The sequence below is a fragment of the Sinohyriopsis cumingii genome, chromosome 7, assembly GCF_028554795.1.
Source record: "Sinohyriopsis cumingii isolate HCF-2022 chromosome 7, ASM2855479v2, whole genome shotgun sequence".
NCBI classification, from domain to species: Eukaryota; Metazoa; Mollusca; class Bivalvia; order Unionida; family Unionidae; genus Sinohyriopsis; species Sinohyriopsis cumingii.
Window position 1 is genome coordinate 93,628,542 of NC_142967.1, and position 24,672 is coordinate 93,653,213.

At 41.8% G+C, this 24,672-nt stretch overlaps 1 protein-coding gene across 1 annotated transcript in view; it reads right to left on the reverse strand.

Moving 5' to 3' along the window:
• LOC149795734 (uncharacterized) overlaps positions 1-21,793 on the reverse strand; it is a 37,379-nt gene extending 15,586 nt beyond the window's left edge. The window contains exon 1 of the mRNA XM_089965643.1: positions 21,520-21,793. Coding sequence (XP_089821769.1) covers positions 21,520-21,727 — 208 coding nt within the window. The 5' untranslated portion in view covers positions 21,728-21,793. The remainder of the gene's footprint in view (positions 1-21,519) is intronic.
• Between the last annotated feature and the right edge of the window lie 2,879 nt (positions 21,794-24,672).

A 24,672-nucleotide genomic window follows, 5' to 3' on the forward strand; every position in this document is an offset into this window, starting at 1 on the left:
AGTGTACTAGAAACTATTCATGCCCGAAAACACCCTGGCTGTCATAAGCCCTCAAAAGACCAATTTTGTCAAACGTCAATACTCGGTCGAAGCCTCACGCTGGCTACATTGCTTGGATGACAAGAAAGACGAATGGATCCAACATGCCCACAAACAGGAGGCAAAAAGGCAATCGGTACGTATTCGGTGGATGGCAGAGACTTAGAAAAACCTCAAGATCGTTTACGAGTTTAACGGTTGTTATTTCACTGATGTCCCGTCTGCTACCCTGAATGTGACACTAAAAATCAGTTTTTACAATTTACCACGGAGGACTTGTACCAGGTCACTTGTCAACGGCGCTTGAAGTTAGAACAGCAAGGATAACAAGTGGTGTAAATGTGGGAACACGATTACGATCACCGTTTGAAAAACGATCCCGAGTTTAAATGCAGCGTGGAAAGTTACAAGTTGATGGACCCAATGAACCCATGGGATAGTTTGTACCGACGAGGAAAAAAGGAGAAGAAATCAAGTACTTGCAAGTGTGTTCGCTGTATCCTTACGTGTGCAAATATTGTCTCTTTTCCGCAGGAGACCCTCAGTTACTAACGGAACACATCGACCTGGACAACATTCGACAATACGAAGGATTGATAAAGTGCAAAGTCTTGCTTCCCACCTACTTGTACCATACCGTTTTCTCACCATTGCCAAGGAAAATTGACGTACTTATGCCGAAACATTCAACCAAGACCGACCATGTCGGCTTAATCAGGAAAAACCCGCCTTGTCGGGACCCGGGATCAGCGTAGAATTGTTTAAAACTATGGACCTGGGATACCAACTGTTAGAAGTGTATGAAATTTACCACTTTCGCAAGACATAAATATACCACAAGGAGGACGAGACTCAGAAAGGCATTTTCGCAGACTACGTGGATGCTTTTTTGAAACTGAAACAAGAAGTCAGCGACTATCCTTCCTGGTGCCACACTCCGGAAGACCAAAATGAATTCAAAGATAAATATTTGGAGCAGGTAGGCATCACTTTAGACCACATCGAGAAAAACGAAGGAAGGCGATCGTTTGCCAAAGTGATGTTAAATTGCTTGTGGGGCAAAGTGGCACAACGACCGTGTTTACCGAAGACAGAGTATTTGACAGAACCTTCCCGTTAATTCCAGATGTTTCACGACAAATCAAATATATGAAACACGTGGACGTCGTTCGTGAGGACTTGATATTAATCACTTACGAAGAACAACTGGACTTTGTAGAAGTCGACGAATTTGGAAATGTCATCATTGCGGCCTACGTGACAGCCCATACTCGCTTAAAATTGTACGAAGCTTTAGAACCGTTAGGAGATCGGGTCCTGTACATTGACACAGACAGCTGTATCTATATCGATCCTGAGATCGAAAGAGACCGTTTAGGATCCTGGACGGACGAACACCCTGGCAAGATTCTAAATTTCGCATGTGGTATTCCTAAAAATTACAGCTACGAATACCGGGACAAACAAGAAGTTCACATGGAGTGGAAAGTGAAAGGATTGACCCTCAATTATCTCTCCAGTCGAGTGGTGAACTTTCACGTACTGAAAGAAGCCTTAAAGTCTGGACAGGATGAAAACTTTAAAGTGACCACCTACGAACTGCACAAGATTGTACTTATACCCGCACACCAAATCGTCAGCTGAACTTTGGAAAAAGTGCATCAAATCGTGTACCAGAAGCGAGTGCGACATCCCAACCACTTCACTTTGCCGTACGGACACATTGATATTGGTCAGCATATAAAAAGGGACAAGACCAAGACCAATAGTTTATTGTAACTATAAAGACCAAGCGAGAAAGATGTCTCCTTTAAACAGACATCATTCAATTTTGGTGATTCTAAAATAGAATGCGATGATGTGCTTTGCGATGAGAGCTATGCCCTACGCTGTGACCTCAGCGGTTCAATATGACATCATGAGAACTTTGCAATGACTACTACTACCACTACACCTACCATGAAAAGTGATGATGTGCGTGTTAAACCTGACGGATGCGAAGGCGATGCCACCCGTTACAGAACACCTTATCACTTTACTGGTTTTCAATGTCAACGTCATCCTCCACGTGAAACCATGGAGCTTCCACATTACGGGTGTCATCCAGCCCTAAGTAGACTCTTTTGGATTTCACCGTACCCTCATCGAAATGAGCCTGTGAAAAACGAATATTCGTTCCCTGTGCGTTCGCCTGAATACTGCAACTTTGAAAGTCGATTCCAATCCTTGCATGGAAAATGGTCTAAATATATGGAAGGAACTACCCCCGAAGAATTAGACAGCCGGATTTATATATTTGGGCAAAGGGGATAAAGTCAAGTGTTTCAGTTGAAGTGTCACTTCACGAGTGGGAGCAGAAAGATTCGACTTACCTGGAACATGCTCGATGGTCTCCACATTGTCACTACCTACCTTTAGTGAAACGACCTCAGTAATCTCTGGACGGATACTTTACAAGAGAACATTTATGTTTTGCCTGTGGAGTTGAGAGAACGTATTTACCGAGAGTTGGAAAAAATACATGTGAAACGCAAACTCAAATCATTTCTCTACTTTTAAACTAAGTTCTTTTCCAAAGTAAACGAAGACTGATTATGGGAGGACACTACTTCCGTCACAAATATGAACGAGGCTATTGGCCATGACCCAGCGACTCGTGATTCTTAGAGGACACTGAATGGATACTTCACAACATAACATTTATGGTTTGCCTGTGGAGTTGAGAGAACGCATTTACCGAGAGCTGGTCAAAATACAAGTTGAACGCAAAGAACAACTGCATCCGTCACGTCACCGATGTTTAAACCACTGGTACCTCAATGCTATAAGAGCAATGATTCAGATGAAAGTGTTCCCGTGGCCAGACATTGTTCAACCGGACGTGGGCGAGAAGGATTGATTTGTTTTTTGACTGCTTTTTACTACAAGATAGACATACTGCAACGAATTCCAGATGAAGAGTTAGATGGTCGATGAAATCTTGTACACAATGTTAACTTAGTTCAAGAGGAACGTTCTGAACGGTGGGTTTGTGTTTGCAAGTTAGCGACAAAACAATTTAGATTCTCCACTGGAGCACGATCATCTCTGTGCAGAAAGTACATTTATTACCTCGGGCAAAAAGACATAGAAAATGACCTACCATGCCACGACCTTTATCAGTAGTGATACAACAGATTCCGTGGAAGGAAATCAATGAGAGTATTCAAACGGTAGAGGATTACCAACAGGTATTACGAGAACTGTCTCATTAATTGGGGTAGACGTGTGGTATGTGTCTTAGTGACTTGCTTTCTGGGATTTCGTGTACCAGCCGATTCCTTGTGGACTCTTTATGAACAATACTTACAACGAAATAAAACATGAAAGTGGTCCCTTTAAATTTCCAAGAAAGACTCATTTTGTTAAAAGCCTTGCGTCTTCATCTGGATACTTCTCGACCTCTACGGGAAAAAAGATTCGTCAACTTTTAGGTATTGAAGATGTGTACGACGATGTGTGTGTAGCTTGTGATTTACACCCTCACTAGACAGATGTACATGACCAAAAATTGGGGTTTCGAGGCTTGGACCAAAGAAGTGTGCAATTATGCCCAAGAGTTGTGGTCTTAAATTCAAATGTCCAGTGAAAAAAGTAACTTTTGAACCTGTGTTAGTGACAGTGCCAGAAGAAGAACCCGTAACCAAGGACAACCACTCCTTTCAAGACAGGACTGTCATGGACATTCCCGAAAGACTATTCCGGGAGGACTCCTGTGTGACTGTACCCAATGTAACGACTGTAAGAACATTACACGCTGTCCCATGGTCACCTTTGTTACCAAAACATGTTGTACAGTCACTTGTTTATATTCCACATTGATTGTTGCGATGTCTATTTTATCGCTGTATTTAACCCTTTGGCTTTTATGTATTTTTGTCTTTCGTGTTGTTCACTTTTAAGATAAATAAACGTGTCCTGGTAAAAGTATAAAAACTCTTGTCTTGTTTGTCTTCGTGTCAGAGGTGACATTCACTGCACTATGGCTACCGCTACTGTCTCTGCTCCCTCTTCCTCCACTTACAAAGTCATTGACGAACATTTAGATGGTGCTAGTTGGGAGGCTTTGTATCTTTGCCATACTTTTAACATGTTAATTGCCGGACCCAGCGGTTCAGGCAAATCCGAATTTGTGAAACGTTTAATCGAACATAAAAAATATTTGATTGATCGTCCACCTCAGCGGATCGTGTGGTGTTACAAATAGTGGCTATCGGCATACAGCCTCTTGCGAGAAAGTCTAGATGATTACATCGTGTTTGGGGAAGGCATTCCTAGCGAAGACGACGGGATCTTGCTTGACTCCAATCAAACTCATCTGGTCATTTTCGACGACTTCTTAGGGGAAGACAAAGAAGTAATTAAATTGTGGTTAGGAAGGCCTTGGCTGCATTATGCGTACGACGATGCCACTCAAACCCCACACGCCTGTTTATTCGTGGATTTAAAAGTTACCCCCCCCTCGATTATATGTGATTTTGCACCCATCTGTTTCACCACTGCTGCCAAGACAGAGGGACTGTCGTGTACACGTTCCCGTCGTCGACTTAACAACAACAGTAGAAACAACAATAATCTATAAAATCATCGGACATTTTGGGTCTGTTTCATACAGCGTCAACATGACGTCCATTCAGTCTCATATTCCCGTCAAACTGATTCCTGACTTGTACTGCATCTGTCGCGAACAAAATCCACAAATACTTCCTGGTGTCTTTGAAGCCAGTCTCGAACAAGTCTAACGACGGTTTACGGTGACAGCATATCAATTACTGCAAGGCATCGTTCACATTCCTCATGAAACCAAGTGCTTTTTTGATAGAAACAAGGTAGCCTTGACGCAACTGGCCGATCCCCTTATCGAGACTAAAACCAAAAATCAAATCATTTTGAAACCTGGAGGTAGCGGTTCTCAAAGAGGTGTAATTAATCGTTCACTCTTAAGATGGGATCCTAATGTCCCCAAAGTTCTCCCCAAGACAAAATCCTCTCCCAAAAAGGCCAAATGAACCCAAAAGAAGAAAAAGAGCAACGGTGTCAAGACCAGATCACAGCCACAGAAAATAAAGCCCACAGAAAAGTAAAACGTAAGGTCCCCTGAAAAAGAAAAGCCCCCAGAAAACAGCTTATACCCGCAAGAGAGACACTTCGGCCAGGATGCAACCTTACATTTGCAAAATACGACCTACAGCGACAGTGGCAGACAAAGTGTCATCATTGAGTACCATAGGTGGCTCGTCGCCTGCTGGTGAAATATTTCGAGGGTAAAGTCTTGTCTATTTTATTTTGTCCTGAACTGTTTGATATTTTGTGTGGGGACGTTAAGTTGAGGATAGTAATGATAACACAAACGAATAACTGGTCATTTCTGACAACGATTCTTTTGCGAAGTTATTTCGTTTCCAGCTAGAACTGAACAAAGCACTCAATTTTATTTTTGTTTACTCCGACGTAGTGGAGCACAACGTGGTGGGACACACTTCCGTACCGTTACTGCGTGCCATTCCTTTCAAAGTGGAAAGTGGAAACACCTATCATGTTCATCGCGAATTTGTACATCCTCATTATTTACCAGTCATTAAGTCGTATTTTAACACTGTCAACATTGCTATAAAAGGAGATCTGGGACAACATATTTCATTCACCAAAGGGAAAGTCACTGTGAAACTCCATTTTCAAAAACGATTCTCAAACGAACCTAAGTCATGTATCCAGTGCGCTGAGGCGTCGCTCGACAACAAGGACATGGTTTAGCAGATATGTTGAAATGGGCCTTTCGTTCGGTGTCCCCGGTTTTGAAACCGATGGTGACACGAGGATTGCACACCTTGAAAGACTCCGCATTGAAGTACGGTAAAGATTTTCTCCAAAATGTCAACATCTGCAAATTAAACCCTAAAGAAGCTTTCTTGAGAGCAGGCAAAAATGTCTTGCTTCAAACAGGTAAAGAGATTTTTTGTCGGCGAGAAACTCCTATAAATGCCCAGGTCGCTGCTAAGTCAGGCATACCTGCTTCCCTGACGCCACAGCAAGGACAAGGCAGAAAGAGACGACGAAAACAGCCCTTTAGAGGTCTTCACATTCATAAAGCTAGAAACATTAAGAAAAGAAGAACTGCAGGACACTTAGACGTTTTTGATTCTTAAAAGATATCACAGAGAAAAAGAAAGAAAGAAAATGATGAACCGAGAGTCTTGCGCCTGTTGCAAGTCGAACCTGGTTTTGTTTGCCATGAAACCCACCATGATGACGACGCAAGAATCCCAATGGGTCGAATTTCATCTCGTCTCTTCTGTCAAGGACTCAGGATCAGCCCATATTGAGTTTGAAATCAAACAGCTCGAAGATTAAATCCATCTGAATGACAGTTACTTGTACTTGAAAGTGATTGACACAACGGTGGACGGTCCCGATCTAAAGGACAGAGATAAATAGCCCCCGTCAACAATTTCATGCATTCCTTGTTCAGTGGAGGAGATTTGTACTTGAATATCAAACAGGTCAGTATCAGCATGGATACGTACCCTTACCTAATGTACCTGGAAAATCTATTGATGTTCCTGAAAGAAACCAAGAACACCCATCTGGAAGCTTGCTTGGTATAGAAACTGACACGTCAGGCCATTTTAACGAAACTAAAACGGATTCAAAGAAAGAACACAATAAGGTATTAGTAGAATGAAGAAACAAAATCACAAGACCCAACAAAAGTTTAGAACCGATGTATCTTTTGCATTTAGACATGTGGCTGTAAGAGAAGCATTTGCTGAACGGAGTGGGTGTCCGCCTGAGACTGAATCGTAGCATTACCACTTTCTATTTGATAAATGAAGCTGCCTATTACAAAACCGTCATTCAAGAAGCCATACTCTATGTGCGACGCGCGGAAGTGTTACCTAAAGTGGGAAACGACATAAGTCACACTTTGAGCAGAACGACCTCCAAGTATCCGATACGACAAGTGGAAGCAAAAACTTTTACCATTTCCGCTGGACATCAATCCATGATCGAAGATCATTTGTTCCAAGGACAGCTACCCAAACGTTTGAGCGTTGGTATCGTCAAAATATACCCTTCAACGGAACCTTCGAGGTAAATCCTTTTGAGTTTCATCACTACGACGTGTCCAAAATCAAAGTCAGTTTGGTAACGAGAAGAATTGCTTGAGATCGTACTTGTCCCTGTAGGAAGCCACTGGACAGTTTGGTACAAACAGTAGTCATGGCATTTCGTACGACGATTATGCAGTACGCCACGCTTTGTGGGCTTTTGATTTCACTCCAGACGATCGCAGCGACGAGGAACATTTCCACCCGATAAAATCCGGCCAGATTCGTGTGGAACTTCAATTTCCAAAACTTATACCCAAAGAGAACACAGTGAACGTCATCCTGTATGCTGAATTCGATAAGACCATATAAATCAACAGTTTGAGAGAAGTCATTCTAGACTATTAGAAGCTTTGGAAGACTGTAATCCCTCTTTGAATAGTGGAGAATCTATGGAAATAGTTAGGGAGGATACCTTGGAAGTAGAACCCCAATACAAAGATGAAAAGTGATGAAGTCCAGATGGCCATAACAAGAACAACATTTAGTCTCCTGTTTTGCCAAACACCTGGCAGAAAAAATTACAGAATTTATCAAGAAAGGTTGCTATGAATGTCAACGATCATCCCAGTCAAATTCAACGCGATAAATGTCTGATGCTGAGTCAAGAAGAAAAATTGGACGAATATCTGGACGACGATTGGAATCTCATTTCGGAAGAAGCCCGGTTGCATCAGTGGTATAAAGACTTGCGTGATCTTTTCTTTCCTCCATTGATTGCTCTAGAGATCCATCGCATCGAAGAAGCTCTCTTGGCTGAGAGTGCGGAGACGAAAAGAAGAAAAGGTTACTTTTCGGAGAATTTTAAGCAAAAGGTTCGGATTTAATTGATGACTTATCATTATCTGTGAAAACAAAACCAGAAAAACAAAACAACAAAAAAATAGATACCTGGGCACTTTATTGATTCTAAACCACAGTTCATATGCTGCTTCTTGGAATCCTGTCGTGTGTGCTAAAGATGAACTTCCTCATCACAGACCTCAAGACCATCAAGCTTATGTCATCAACATGGATGACAGTCATATCCCAGAAACCAACTGGTCAGCCGTCTACTTACCCCGTGATGGTTTTGTGGAGTATTTTGGTCTGCATGGATTGTTACCTTTGGAAGACGACATCATCGACTTTATGTAAGGAGAAATGACCAGACGACACAATTCAAGAATGTGAAACTACAAGGCTCAGATTCTATGGTTTTTGGACAATATTTTGTGTATTTTCTTCATCAACGCAGTCTTGGATATTCTTTAGAACATTTAGTGACCTATTTTGATCGTCACTCCTCTAGAAACAATGACAAAGTGGATCGATGGTTTTGTGACCATAATGGCTATATTTTGTCTTTATCTAGGAAACGTAGTGTACATCAATGATCCAATGAATTCCATCAGTGGAAGTCTATGCTTGACCTCACAACGTTGTCAACCTTGTCAAAATAGTTTGTTATTTGAAAAATGATTGATTGTTTGTTCGGAAAAAATGTTCTGTGGTTAATTGTTGGTTGTTAGTAATTTGAATGAAAATTTTGTGTCTTGAAAAATGTGTCTGTCGTTTGTTTTTAATTATTATCATTATACATGCTCTTTGACTTCTTTCTTTCCCTCACCCTAAAACCAAACTATCATAGCGTTCCGACCTAACAAAAAAATAGTAGGGATGTTTTCTATCGCGTCCGCGCTTGAACAATATGACGTGAAGCAGCTTCCAGTTTGACCTTCCATTGTTGACTCATCCTCATATTAAGATGTGTTCAAGAGTAGCCAGGTTCAACGAAGCTTACGTGAATGTGCATCGTGTCAGGCAAAGCCTTGTACCCAACATTTGTTTTATGCAAAATATAGAAGTGTGTGTATAGTTCCGCGTGTTCCATATTTTTTATATAGATAATATGGGTCTTGTACGTTTTTGGTAACAGGTGATGTTTTCTTTCACGTCCGCGCTTCACGCATCAATTCGAAAGCGTTCCAATCTATCTACCCGTCGTTGATTCGTCAACTGCAGGAAGATGAGCAGACTTACACACTCTTGGAATTTCAGATGCACCTGGAGTACGTCCGGCGCCTCCTAGACGAGCTGGCCATGGAAGCCATAGAAGAAAGTGTAGAAATAAAAGAGGAATAGGAGAAGAGAAAAACGAAAGAAGAGGAGGAAAACAAAAGACCCATCTTACTCACCTCATCCTGAGACAGGTCAGCGAAGTCAAGCCTATATGAGGACACAGTCCCAGCGACAAGCACCACAGCCACTACCACCACCAACACCCGTAGTTCCCCAGATAGAAAACTGGGACTTGGAATTGGAGAGGCAAAGACAAAAGTGGGAACCTCAGCGACCGCAAGATCCACGGGTGCAGGATAGACAAAAGAGACAAGAACAAGTCTTCACTATCCATCAAAAGGAGAAGTGGGATAGTGAAGCCACTCAAGCCTAGTCTGCGCATCCAACCACAAAAATCAATCGGGACAACGATTGGAGTCGGCGTTGTGTCTGTGGTGCTTGGCCTGGGAGGTGTCACCATTAAGCTGGTGCATCTTAAGTTCCCCCTAAAACAGCTCTTCTCAGGGCTACACAGATCTCTAGAAAAGAGACTATTCAAATGCCAATTGGTGTATATGTGAAGCAGTGAGATTATAAACACTGACTCCTTTGCTGATGTGTGTGTGTGTGTGAGTGTTTGTATGTGTTAGCGTACGTTTGTGTGGATAGTAGATATTGTGGTTGTTTTCCCTCCCTTCTGTGTAGAAAGTATGATTGGTTGTTTTTTTTTTCTCCTTCCCGTGTATGGATGTTATATTTTGAGTTTGTTTTCCCTCACTTATGTGTTGATAGTATAATTGTTTTTTTTCTTGTCCATCACGTGGTTGCATAGCATATCTTGGATGTGTTTTCCCTCCCTTCTGTGTGGAAAGTAGATTTTGTGTTTTTCTTTTCTCCCCCTTCCCGTGTCTCCCCCTTCCCGTGTGTGGATAGTATATTTGGGGTTTGTGGATAGTATATTTGTATTGTTTTTTCTTCTTCCCATGTGTGGATAGTAGATTTAGGTTTTTTTCTCTCTCCTTCCCACATGTGGATAGTACATTTGGGGTTTGTGGATAGTATATTTGCGCCTGTTTTTTCTTCTTCCCGTGTGTGGATAGTATATTTGTGATTGCTTTTTTTTCTTCTCCTTCCGTGTGTGGATAGTTATTTGGGATTGTTTTTTCTTCTTCCCATGTGTGGATATTAGATTTGGGGTTTATTTTCCCTCCCTTCTGTGTGGATAGTAGAGTGTGTGTTTGTGTGAGTTCGCGTACGTTTGTGTGGATAGTATATAACATGTGAAGTGAGTGTAAGGGATGTTTTCCTTCACGTCTGTGCTTGACAGATATAAAGTCCGTCGTTTGCGTCAACTATACTGATGGCAGAAAAACGTTGCTTGGAATATCATATTACCAAAGAATCTACAAAACTCAGACATTAAAATTATAAATAGCATAAGAACCGGAAAATAACAAATTGATAAATATAACAAGCTTTGAACCATGGAGTTGAAACAGCAAGTTGAAACAGGATGTTGCTAACTAAAGAGCAAACCCAATACGGTCCGTCAGGCTATCAAATAGGTATTAACCAAAGAGAACAGGCACCTTTGATAAGTCCCTAGTGACCTGATTATTCAGCAAAGGAGCCTGTATTCTCAATAAATAAGGAACAATAAGATTATAAAATAGGTATTAACCAGAAGATAGGTATTAACCAAAGAGAACATGCACCTTTGATAAGTACCTAGAGACCTGTGTATTCAGCAAAGGAGCCTGCATTCTCAATAAATTACAAACAATAAATACGAATTAAAAGGGATTTAAAAAAAAGAAAATAGTTTTTCACTTTCTCATCCTCCAGTTTAATTCCATAACATATATACATTTCCCCACCTACACCTCTGATGCATGCGGCTAACAAACTAATTATAACAATATATGTAATAACCAAGGTCTGATCACAACAACTTAATATTATAAATCAATCCTCAAACATTAAGAACTATAAGGCGACCGAAGCCCAGTCATCAGGACCTTCCGCACAAGGCGGAAAAAAAAAGAAAGAAAGAAAGATACACCAAAACCATAACTTATCAACACACCACACATATAATTACACAGCAATTACCTCAGACCAATTGCTGACACACGAAAAAAAGTGGCACAATGTACAATGTAAAATTTAAATAACTGTGTGGTAGTGTGGGAATAAACAACGCAGAATGGGAGTTCGACTACAACGTCACCGCATCAAGCCGGAACTCCAAGAAGTCAAACCAGCAGACAACCTAATCCAGCAAATCGAAGAGGGGAAAGGAAACAACACAATGACTTATACAATTGCCTTAAAACATGAGTTCTTCCTTTGACTATTGAAGAACTCTTTCAGATAACCCCACCTTTTTTGTGGCCCTAATTCCACATGATCCTTTCAAGACCAACGTCAAAATTAACAACTTCAATTCAAAATACGAGACCAAAAAATAATTGGGTGACAAACACCCATCTGATTGGCTTTCTGTTTGTAATAATATTTAGTTGTTTTTTTTGTTGTCTTTTAACATGAGTGTACACAAAAATTCCAACTATTAAAATTTATGTTAAAAACAGAAATTTAAAAACTCAAAAGATTAGGTTAATTACATAAGTGGCTTACACAACGTTGGAATATATTCTTCAGTCCATTCTTACAACTGGACTAAATTTGATCAAATAGGCTTTGGCGTTTCTAGTAGCAACCGGGCTTGTGACGTCAGGCGCCTCCTGCATATGTCTTTCCTCTTTTGCCTCGTCCAGACATTATAAATAAGTAGTGTGACAATCACATAAAAACGGGATCGTAGTGGTTCTATTCCTACAACCCCAACTAATTAAATATCCTGGTCATCAGGAATTAACAAGCACTTGGTTTGCATAAGCGACTATAATTTATTATATTCATTCATTCATTCATTCGTTCGTGTCAGGCCTAACGGCTTTAATTAAAAAGTGCTCCCCGAGCACATAAATGCCATGGGGAAGTGGCTCCAATTCCTTAGCAACTAAATAACCTACCGTGTATGCATAAAGCAGAGGTACATGCTCGAAAGAGCGCCAACCTCTTTAATCCAACATAGACATTCGCGCCATTCTACACGAAATTCTCAAAGAAGATGGCTTCAAACCAAAAAGACGTCATGAAAATATTACAAGAGGCAATAGGTGACCTGGGAATAGTGGAGGATTTTATGATGAAGTTGGAGTATGCTATTTATACCATCAACAGGGCTAAGATGGAGTATGGTGTTTATACTATCAACAGGGCTAAGATGGAGTATGGTATTTATACCACCAACAGGGCTAAGATGGAGTATGGTGTTTATACCATCAACAGGGCTTAGATGGAGTATGGTGTTTATACCATCAACAGGGCAAGATGGAGTATGGTGTTTATACCATCAACAGGGCTAAGATGGAGTATGGTGTTTATACCATCAACATGGCTAAGATGGAGTATGGTATTTATACCATCAACAGGGCTAAAATGGAGTATGGTATTTATACCATCCACAGGGCTAAAATGGAGTATGGTGTTTATACCATCAACAGGGCTAAGATGGAGTATGGTATTTATACCATCAACAGGGCTGAGATTGAGTATGGTGTTTATACCATCAAATGGGCTAAGAGGGAGTATGGTATTTATACCATCAACAGGGCTAAAATGGAGTATGGTATTTATACCATCCACAGAGCTAAAATGGAGTATGGTGTTTATACCATCAACAGGGCTAAGATGGAGTATGGTATTTATACCATCAACAGGGCTAAGATGCAGTATGGTGTTTATACCATCAACAGGGCTAAAATGGAGTATGGTGTTTATACCATCAACAGGGCTAAGATGGAGTATGGTGTTTATACCATCAACAGGGCTAAGATGGAGTATGGTGTTTATACCATCAACAGGGCTAAGATGCAGTATGGTATTTATACCATCAACAGGGCTAAAATGGAATATGGTATTTATACCATCAACATGGCTAAAATGGAGTATGGTGTTTATACCATCAAATGGGCTAAGATGGAGTATGGTATTTATACCATCAACAGGGCTAAGATGGAGTATGGTGTTTATACCATCAACAGGGCTAAAATGGAGCATGGTATTTATACCATCAACAGGGCTAAAATGGAGTATGGTATTTATACCATCAACAGGGCTAAAATGGAATATGGTATTTATACCATCCACAGAGCTAAAATGAAGACTATCACTGTAAAGGAAACGAGAGAAAAATTGAGAGAGCTGATGAAAAAATAAAGGAGGACAAGGAGGATGAAGAAGACAGAAAACAAATGAGAATAAGAGTATAGGTGAATCCTTTTCATGTATGTTACCGATCTCTCTTGTGGTCTAAGGTTGACAATGCCCGGGGTGGGAGTGGGAGACAAGCGCCCCAATCCTCCAAAATGCCCCATACGGCCTGCGTCTCTTACTGCCTCTGTCAACTAAAATCCAGCTCCTGGCCTTCGCGAGTGGCTTAGATTTGAAGCCCGGCAGACCATGTTTTCTACTAACAGGAGAAGGGGTGAAGGCGGCCCACTAGCGCCTTAAAACCAGTTGCTTCGGGTAGATGGGACTCGTAAACCTTGGATGGTAGCTCATCTAGGAGAAGGAAAACTCCGATTCCAAACCTCTGCTGCCTTGTGGCTATACCCACTCATGGGAAAGGCTAAGGGAGTAAACCCCGACAGAAAATCCGGAGATGGAGTCCCTAAGGCGGTATGACATTGACTTCAACGTCATTCCGGCAACTCCTGCGACGCCGTTGGTGCCAAGCTGTATCGGCATTCGTCGTTCCCTTGGGCACACCAGCTGCGTGGAGAGGGGGGATCTGCTGCATGGGCAACAGCTGATTCTCCATACCACCCTGCCCAGGCTTCATAGCTCCACTGGAGAGGACACTCCAGCGTCGTCGTACGGCGTCGGCACAACACGAGAAGTAGCAGTTTACCGGTTCTAAGTCAAAGCTCGATTGGCGTAGAGCTTGGCGCCAGGGGTTACTTCTGACGGTGGGAGAGATCATCAGGTCTCACTGGACAGCTACCGCCCGCCTCAAGCTGGGCAGCCCCCAGTCAGTAAGGTGCTGCCCGCCATGGCCTGCCTGCTTCACTGGGTGCGTGGAGCTTAGAGAACCATCTCGACAAGTGGGCCACAAAACTCTGCACCAGGAAAGACTAAAAGAAGAAATAAAAAGACTCCAACTCTTCGTTTTGCAACCTGGAACATCAGGACCATGTGTCCTGGATTGACCACTGACCTACAGCAGATCGACGATGCACGGAAGACTGCCGTCATTGACAGAGAACTCTCCCGACTGAACATCGACATTGCACTGCCTCCAGGAGACCCGACTGGCTGACAGCGGCACCATCAGGGAAGCCAATTACACATTCTTTTGGCAGGGGAAGCCCTTGGATGAACCTAGGCAGCATGGTGTAGGCTTTGCCGTCAAGAACACGCTAATCGCCTTCATTGAACCTCCATCATCAGGTACTGAGAGAATCCTTGCCCTCCGGCTGTCAACATCCTTAGGCCCGGTCAACATCTTCAGTGTGTACGCTCCAACCCTCTACTCCACCTACGAGGAGAAAGACAAGTTTTATGAGGCTCTGGATCAAGCAATATCCAGTATCCCCAACAATGAAAGCCTTTACTTACTAGGAGACTTCAATGCTAGAGTGGGAGCTGACCATGAGGCCTGGTCCACCTGTCTCGGCTTTTACGGAAGGGGCAAGATCAACGAGAATGGTCAGCGACTGCTGGAGATGTGCTGCTCCCACAGCCTATGTGTGACAAACACTTTCTTCAAATGCAAGGAGATCCACCAGGTGTCGTGGAGACACCCACGTTCACGCCACTGGCACCAGCTAGACCTCGTCATCACCAGGCGTGCAGAACTGGCCAGTGTCCTCCTTACCCGCAGCTACCACAGTGCCGATTGTGACACGGACCATTCCCTCGTGGCCAGCAAGGTGCGAATATTACCCAAGAAGCTGCACCACGCCAAGAAGAAGGTTCACGCACGTATCAACACCTGCTGTGCAAGCAACCCAGAGAAAACACAGCAGTTCATCAGCAAACTGAAGGAAGCCCTCACCAAAGTGACACCTGATGACACCATTGATTCCAAGTGGTCCCATATCCGTGACTCTGTGTACAATTCAGCCATCACAGCTTAAGGGAAGAGGGAGCGAAAGAATGTCGACTGGTATGAGGCAAACTGGGAGGAGATGGAGCCCGTGACTGAGGCAAAGAGGAAAGCCCTCCTGGCATACAAGGCTGCACCTAGCCCCAGAACACTACAAGCCCTCAGGATTGCAAGGAATAACACCCAGAAGACCGCCCGCCGCTGTGCCAACACCTACTGGCTGAACCTTTGCAACAGTATACAGACAGCTGCTGACACCGGGGATACAAGAGGAATGTATGAGGGTATCAAACAAGCGACAGGCCCCCCCCCAGCTACAAGACCGCCCCCCTCAAGTCCAAGACGGGCGAAGTCATCACAGACCAGGGGAAACAACTGCAGCGATGGGTTGAGCACTATCTCGAGCTATATGCAACCCAAAACAATGTCACTGGAACTGCCCTGGACGCCATTCCAGACCTGCCTGTCATGGAGGAGCTAGACACACAGCCCACCCTGGAAGAGCTCGGAAAAGCCATCGATTGCCTTGCCTGTGGGAAGGCTCCTGGAAGCGACGGCATTCCGCCTGAAGTCCTCAAGAGCGGAAAACCAGCACTGCTCCAGCCCCTACACACACTCCTCTGCCTTTGCTGGGAACAGGGATACATCCCACAGGACATGCGTGATGCCAACATCGTCACTTTGTACAAAAACAAAGGAGACCGTAGCGACTGCAACAACTATCGGGGCATCTTCCTCCTCAGCATCGTCGGAAAGGCCTTCGCCCGTGTTGCCTTGGCACGCTTGCAGATCCTAACCTCCCGCGTCTACCCAGAATCCCAGTGTGGATTTCCAGCCGGCAGGTCAACTGTAGACATGATCTTCTCACTACGTCAGCTGCAGGAGAAGTGTCGCGAGCAGCGGATGCCCCTCTACGTTGCCTTCATAGACCTGACGAAGGCGTTTGACATGGTTAGTCGGAGTGGACTCTTCAGACTTCTGCAGAAGATCGGCTGCCCCCCACGTCTGCTTGCTGTCATTATGTCGTTCCACGAGAACATTCACAGCACAGTGTGCTTCAATGGCGCAACATCTGAAGCATTCCCAGTCGTTAGCGGAGTCAAACAAGGCTGTGTCCTTGCACCGACGCTCTTTGCCATCTTCTTCTCCATGCTTCTCCAGTACGCATTCAAGGACTGCAGCGAGGGAGTGTACATCCATACCAGGGCTGACGGCAAGCTGTTCAACATCGCCCGTCTCCGTGCTAAGACTAAAGTCACAGAGGTACTCATCCGTGAATTGCTCTTTGCCGACGATGCAGCCTTGACATCACACACGGAAGATGGACTTCAGCAGCTGGTATGCTGCCTCTCCCATGCATGTAAGGAATTTGGACTGACCATCAGTTTGAAGAAAACAAATGTCATGGCACAGGACACAGACTCCCCTCCCTCTGTCTCCATCGATGGGTACAATTTGGAAGTTGTCGAGAACTTCACATGCCTCGGGTCAAACATATCCAGCTCACTCTCCATTGATTCTGAGGCGGGCGGCAGGATTGCCAAGGCAGCAGCAGTGATGGCCAGACTTAACCAGAGGGTCTGGAACAACCTCAACCTCACAGAGAAGACCAAACTGCGTGTCTACCAAGCGTGCGTGCTCAGCTCACTTCTCTACAGCAGCGAAACATGGACCACCTATGCAAGACACGAGAGGAAACTCGACAGCTTCCACCTGAGATGTCTGCAGCGCATTCTGCACATCCAGTGGCAGGACAAAGTACCCAACACAGAGGTTCTAGAACGCGCCAACATGAACAGCATGTTCTCCATACTCAGCGAGAGGCGCCTTCGCTGGCTCGGCCATGTCAAGAGAATGGACCCAGGTCGCATTCCCAAGGACCTGTTATATGGGGAGTTAGCAGAAGGTGCACGACCAACTCGACGACCACATCTGCGCTACAAAGATGTTTGCAAGAAGGATATGAAGACAGCAAACATCAATGTCAATGACTGGGAGAGGTGTGCAAACAACCGTTCCAGCTGGCGTCTAGCTGTCAGGCAGGGAGTTCAAAACGCAGAGGAAAAGAGAAGAATAAAGCAAGCTGAAAAGAGAGCTAAAAAGAAGGATAAGCAAAAGCGTACTTTGGAGCTATGCCATCGTCTCTCGTAGACGGATGGATGCCAAGGTGTACCGATCTCTCAGGTGGAATAGATTATGTATATCGGTTTTCAAGTACAAAATTTATAGACCATTTAACTTTCGCATTACTTTGTCGCATAGGAAGTATGTCAACATTGGCTTGATAAATTACATGTACTTGTGACACTTTTTTATTTCATCAACTCGGAGTCCTTGTAATGATCCACATTAAATCTAAATGAAAATATCCTGGCTTCTTTTCTGATAAGATATAGACTACAGCGAAGAAATGAAGAAGACTAGTCTGAGTTTGACTAATTTGTTGATAAAGAAACTCTCGAAATTACGCTCAAAACAACAAGCTCAGATATTATACGTGGATGAAATTATCGTAATCGAAAATTAGCAGGCTAATAGAGGAATCGAAGTTTAGCAGGCTAATAGAGGAATTGAAGTTTAGCAGGCTAATAGAGGAATTGAAGTTTAGCAGGCTAATAGAGGAATCGAAGTTTAGCAGGCTAATAGAGGAATCGAAGTTTAGAAGATCCTGAACATTCTACTAATTTAACTTTATTTTAATCAGCACTTAAAACACATCTAAGGTTTTTGAACTCGAGTTTGAGTTTTGCATAAAACATTTCAAACACAAAGCAAAGAAATCAAATCAACACTTTGTCTGAAACTAAATGCGGTCGAGCCAAAGAGCGTGTACTATTTTCTCTTCTTGTTCTATAGATTAATGCGTTGAATGTTCGACATTTCCGCTAAATAAAGCTACCCGAGATACAATTCATTACATTATAAAATTATTGTAACCCTATGCATTGAAAATTAAATATACAAACAATATTTAAGGTAAAGACAGTGGGCTTTTATTCTTATCTTCTTGTACAAACACTTTGATCGGGGTAGAAACGATTTGCGGTACATACCGATCTTCACTACAAGATAGCGACTGATTAAATCGATAAACAGGTATTTTCACGATATCCGCTTTAAAACTAGACAGGTATAGAAAACCTTTGGACAAGGACGACAAAAAGTCCTTAAGACTCAGCCTGGTTTTGAATTCTTCAATACGTGTGTGTGTGTGTCTGTGTTTTGCCACAAAATTAAGGAAAACTATTGCAAGAGAACATTTCTCGTTTCCAAGAAGAAGAGGAAGAACACCAATATTTTTCTGTGATTAAAAGATCTAAGAGATCTCTCGACCTCTTAAATCAATCATATCAGCAATCAATGCTAAACAAAGCTCGAAACGCACACGGGTATTTGATGTTTCCAGTGATTTTGTTATTTTTTTACAACGGAACTTAACACAGTTGCATATTGATTTGTGAGTTAGATTGGTTAATAACACGTCGCTCGGGTTTATTGTTGGTAAATTTTTAAAACAAGTTAAAACCTTCTTTCATGCAATTTTATACCAGCTCAAACTAAATAAAGTAATTTTAAATTTAGTGAAGAGTTTATGAATTGACGGTATAAATGAGAAATGCGTGGGAAAAAAGGGGAAAAAAAGTGTACATCTTTGATATTTTCTTTACATCCGGTTTCCATATCAAGCAGAACGTGAACACAACACTTTTGTCAGAAGTTAAATCCAACCGACTCATATTTATAATACGCACCATACGACGAAATTGTCCCGTAATTAACAGTCTTTTAAACTCTCTAACTTTGGTTTCTTTGAGTTCAAGACTTTGCAAGAAAAAAATGTACCCTGGCATGTGACCTTGACCTTGAAGGCTGAGGTTATGAAAGATGTAAAAGTAGACAATGATAACATTGTTTCTAATGGAGAACCGCTGAGCTAAATGCTGCCAACAGATCATGTCAGAAACTGTGAGTGAACTTTAGCTAGGCAATTTAATCTGCAGTAACTAAAATACTGGTGCTGTGCAGTAAAACACCTAACCAAATCAAGCTACTTTTAACGGCTATAGTTACCAGGAAGACATTACCAAGCTACTTTTAATGGCTATAGAGTTACCAGGAAGACATTACCAAGCTACTTTTAATGGCTATAGAGTTACCAGGAAGACATTACCAAGCTACTTTTAATGGCTGTAAAGTTACCAGGAAGACATTACCAAGCTACTTTTAATGGCTATAGAGTTACCAGGAAGACATTACCAAGCTACTTTTAGTGGCTATAGAGTTACCAGGAAGACATTACCAAGCTACTTTTAATGGCTATAGAGTTACCAGGAAGACATTACCTAGTTACTTTTAATGGCTATAGTTACCAGAAAGACATTACCAAGCTACTTTTAATAGCTATAGAGTTACCAGGAAGACATTACCAAGCTACTTTTAATGGCTATAGAGTTACCAGGAAGACATTACCAAGCTACTTTTAATGGCTATAGAGTTACCAGGAAGACATTACCAAGCTACTTTTAATGGCTATAGTTACCAGGAAGACATTACCAAGCTACTTTTAGTGGCTGTAGAGTTACCAGGAAGACATTACCAAGCTACTTTTAATGGCTATAGAGTTACCAAGAAGACATTACCAAGCTACTTTTAATGGCTATAGAGTTACCAGGAAGACATTACCAAGCTACTTTTAATGGCTATAGAGTTACCAGGAAGACATTACCAAGCTACTTTTAGTGGCTGTAGAGTTACCAGGAAGACATTACCAAGCTACTTTTAGTGGCTATAGAGTTACCAGGAAGACATTACCAAGCTACTTTTAATGGCTACAGAGTTACCAGGAAGACATTACCAAGCTAATTTTAATGGCTATAGAGTTACCAGGAAGACATTACCAAGCTACTTTTAATGGCTATAGAGTTACCAGGAAGACATTACCAAGCTACTTTTAGTGGCTGTAGAGTTACCAGGAAGACATTACATGTGTATAACATTCGGATAGCTGTGACCTTAACTTTGCCGACTGGTACCGAAAGGTACACAACACACCATCCAAAATATCAAATATTTCATTTTCATTACTTGTTCTGGGCTAGAGTCCAACCGTGACAAATGACATTGATCCTGAAAACTGTACCATAAACGTGTGCTATGTGAAATGACTTCAAGTCGTTTATACAAAAAAATCTTCACTTTCTGCGCTTTATGTAGTTTCTTAATAGATATGTGTACGTATGCTACCCATATTTTTGACATTATTTTATGTTTATTTTGCATGGGGGGATATTTATCAGCTGTAAGAACTCGTTACCAAAACCAAGTTGTTTTGGGCTTTTCTTTCTTCTAATATAATCATTTTTAAACCAAACCAAACCAAGTTCTTTGTATATAAAAAAAAAATTCCGACTGGGCAGTTTTTTCTCTCGGAAAGTTCCCAATTCCAAACAACTGGGGATCTGCTTTCAAATGTACGGAAAATTTCGAGAGCCCTTTATTAGCTAAACGTTGCTCTCTCTCTCTCTCTCTCTCTCTCTCTCTCTCTCTCTCTCTCCACTAATATTTAAGGTAGCTCATTCCTATATAATGTGCAATACTTCAATATCTCACATGTACAGTAACCGATTAAACTGATGTATACATTTATGGAATTTTGGTTAGAATCTTTTATTTTTTTCTGAAAAGTCAATATTTCCAGATAAGTTAATGTTGGAAAGGGTATGGGATATTTGTTCTAAATTTATATCCAAAATTTAGTGGAAAAATATTTCGATTCAGATCACCAACTCGGGCACCTAAGAAAATTTCCCACCCCACCCAACCCGGAAGATTAAAAGTTGATACCCTGGGCATTAGTTTTATTGAAAAGTGTTTGTGTCGTTGCTTATTTTACTTACCTATACATATACAACTAGTATTACTATACATATATTACGTGTAAGTTTTACAGGTAAGTTGTAAGCACCAATAATGTAGTCTGTGGTAACTGCTATTTGATGCACATTCCAGAGAAGTGTTAAGACTTGACATTCATGTGTAAATATTTACAGACTGAGTCAAACGTTTAAACCGTGTTTGCCTGCACTGAATATATTCTTCTTATTATTAACGTACCTTGTCTGCTTGGTCCAGTTGTGCAAGAGACAGGAGTCCCACACTGTGAGCAAAATTTAAAATCCTGACTGCACAGGGCTTTACATTTTGAGCATAAATTCGATTGTGGTGGGTTACCACATTGATGACAGGATTTGCAGGAATCGTCGATTTTGGAAGAGCAGTGAAAACACTCAATGATCATTGTGGCGTCCTGGGCACAACCCATTGACTCTGCTGGTACTACATATCCATGACTTACATAACCACAGGGTGTTACATGGACTCTTTATCAAGAAATAACGTGTTCTATATATAGCACTGTTGTACACAGTACTTGTGTCATTTATAGGTAGATTGTAAGAAATTGCACCGTATGGTTTCCACTTAATTTATGTTCCCACTTAGTCCTTTTGACTCTGCAAAGATTGGATAATTACGATTTTTATTATATTTTTGGGAGGTGGGGGTGGGGCTATGCTTGCAGACAAAATAAAGCCATAAATGTTCTATTTGCCAACGTTGTAAATATTACACAGCCGAGAGCATATCGCGCCTATATACACAGAATCGAGAATATTTATTGCATTTACATAATGGAGGTGAATGTATCTCTAAAATGTGACACGATGGTGTTGTTCCTTGTAGTCATTTTGTTTTTATGTATGTATTGTGACGTGTAAAGGGATGTGGGTAATCTTTTTCTAGACCTGGCGCTTTCCTATGCAAAGAAGATAAAAACAACGATCCCGTTTATCGTCTTTAATATTGCTAGAGTCATGCATGGCCTTCTAGCCTATTTATTACAATAATTACCTCACGATTATCATCTTGATTTACCATTTCGCTATTGTCTTCTTTTCCGGAAGACCGAACACTGCAGAATCAACGAATCAGCGCCCTGTCGGCTTTTTTATACATTGATACTACGTGGCCTATCACGTTACCAGACAAGTCTACTGACAACTGGACCATCCCATTCTCAACACGGGGATGACTATGAAGAAACAAAACTTGACTTATGATGCAGGAAAAATCGTGATATTACCAACGCCTCCGAGAAATGAGTCTCACATTTAAAAACAAACACAAAATGAAACAACTTTTAATAATGGGAATAAATCAACCAACAAATCATCAATCAATCGGAACGTTTTAACACGATGCATTGATTACATTGCTCCGACACATCATAAAACAACTTATTTAAAAGACATTCCAAGCATTTAAATGAGAAGATAATCATCCATCCAATATGGAACACGTCTTTCTCAGCGAGGTTGCACAGCGAAGTGCTCTTAAAATTGACAATTCATTTCATCGCCGTCAATTTCGTCCACCATCGTTTTGTTACATGGTTCTGGCAAGTCCACCATTCTGACGTCCTGTGCAACCTCATGCGCCTTGGCATCATCTGCGATGTGTGACGGACTCGATTCTTCAATTAGTAGGTGTGTACGGCAAAGCCGCATACGGTCACAACGTACAATCTGTGGACGTCCGTTTCTCCCACAGCTCACACTGTACATGACTAGACTCACTTTGTCTAAAATCTTGAATGATCCCCGCCAGTGAGCCGAAAGCTTGTGAGACAAACCAATTTTTCTTTGAGGCAAGAACACAGATACATTATTTCCCGCTTTTAATCTTTCCCATGACAAATGACTGTCATGATATCGCTTTATCGGCTGAATGATACCTTTGATATATTTCCTTGCTAGATCGTGAGCATCTTATATTTTCTCTTCCAGATCCCATGCCCAATTATACCCAGGTGTCCTCTTCATACCAGTGGGATTTGATACATGATGTCCAGAGAGGGGTAAACACTTCTCCTCCCAGCATCATTATGTTTGGAGAGAAGCCGGTCGTCTCATGCTGAACAGAACGGTATTCCTTCATTACGTAGGGATTGTACGTATCCCAATCTCGATGGTGTGCGCTTACATAACTGCTGAGCATTATTTCTAGAGTGATTTTGAATCTCTCCACCATTCCATCTGATTGGGAATGAAAAGAGTATTTCTGATCTTGTGGATATCAAGCAGTCTGCAGACTTCGGTGAGCAAACGGCTTTCAGATTATCGCCTTTGGTTTGAATGATTTACAGACAGTATACGGAACCAACTAATAACCTCTTCCAGTATGACTCAAGTTATTGTCTTGGCAGCCATATTCCGCAAAAGAAATGCCTCTGTCAACTTCGAAAAGTAATATGAAAGCACGTGAATGTACATGTATTCATTCCCTTTTTCAGAAAGATGTCCCGTTATATTTACAGCTATGCGTTCCATGGGCAAACCTAAAGAAATTAATTGCATCTGGGCTCTTTTACACATAGGGGTTCGTTTTCGATGAGCACAAGTCTCGCAACCTGCTAAATACTGTCTAACATCTTTCTTTAGACCAGACCAGTAACAGCTCGCCGAACTTTGTTTAACTTTTTTCGAAGACCTAAATAACCACCAGATTTCCGGTCGTGGTAGCAAAGAATAATATTTCTTATCTCTGTGCTTTGGGATCACCGCCTGTAGTTTACAGATCTTGGTGTCCAAATCTTTCCATTTTCTATAAAGAACTAGATCTTTGAAGACAACTCTCTCTCACTGTGCCATAGTGATTTAATAACGTATCTCAAACCAGATATTTAAATGAAACTGGGTCTGTTTCCATTTTCCAACAACTTCTGACCAAGTAAATACTTTTATCCTGGAATAGTCTAATTAACTTAGTCGATGTTTTCTATCTCTTTCCGGTCATCTTGACGAATGGCACTGACAGCCTCTTTATGAATGTTTAAACTAGAGACATATCCGCACTGCCTACAAGGGCGCCAGCTGAAAGCATCGAAATTCCGATGCCGTTTCCCTGGTCAATGTTCAATGTCAAATTCGTAGTTGGATATCGTTTTAATCCATCTGGTCGCTTGAATCTCAAGATCTTCAGTGTTAAGAAGCCAGCCTAAGGAGCTTTCGTCAGTCTTTTGAAAATACTTGTGACCATAAAGGGAGTGCCTAAAATATTTTACAAAATGCATCATAGCTAACAACTTTCTTGTCACACAGTAGCGACTTTCATGCTTAGTGAGAGAGCAGCTAGCATAGCATAGGAAATCTAGGCCTTTGCAAGTCTGATGGACTATATCAATACAAAGTGATGCCATTTGGTACAAAA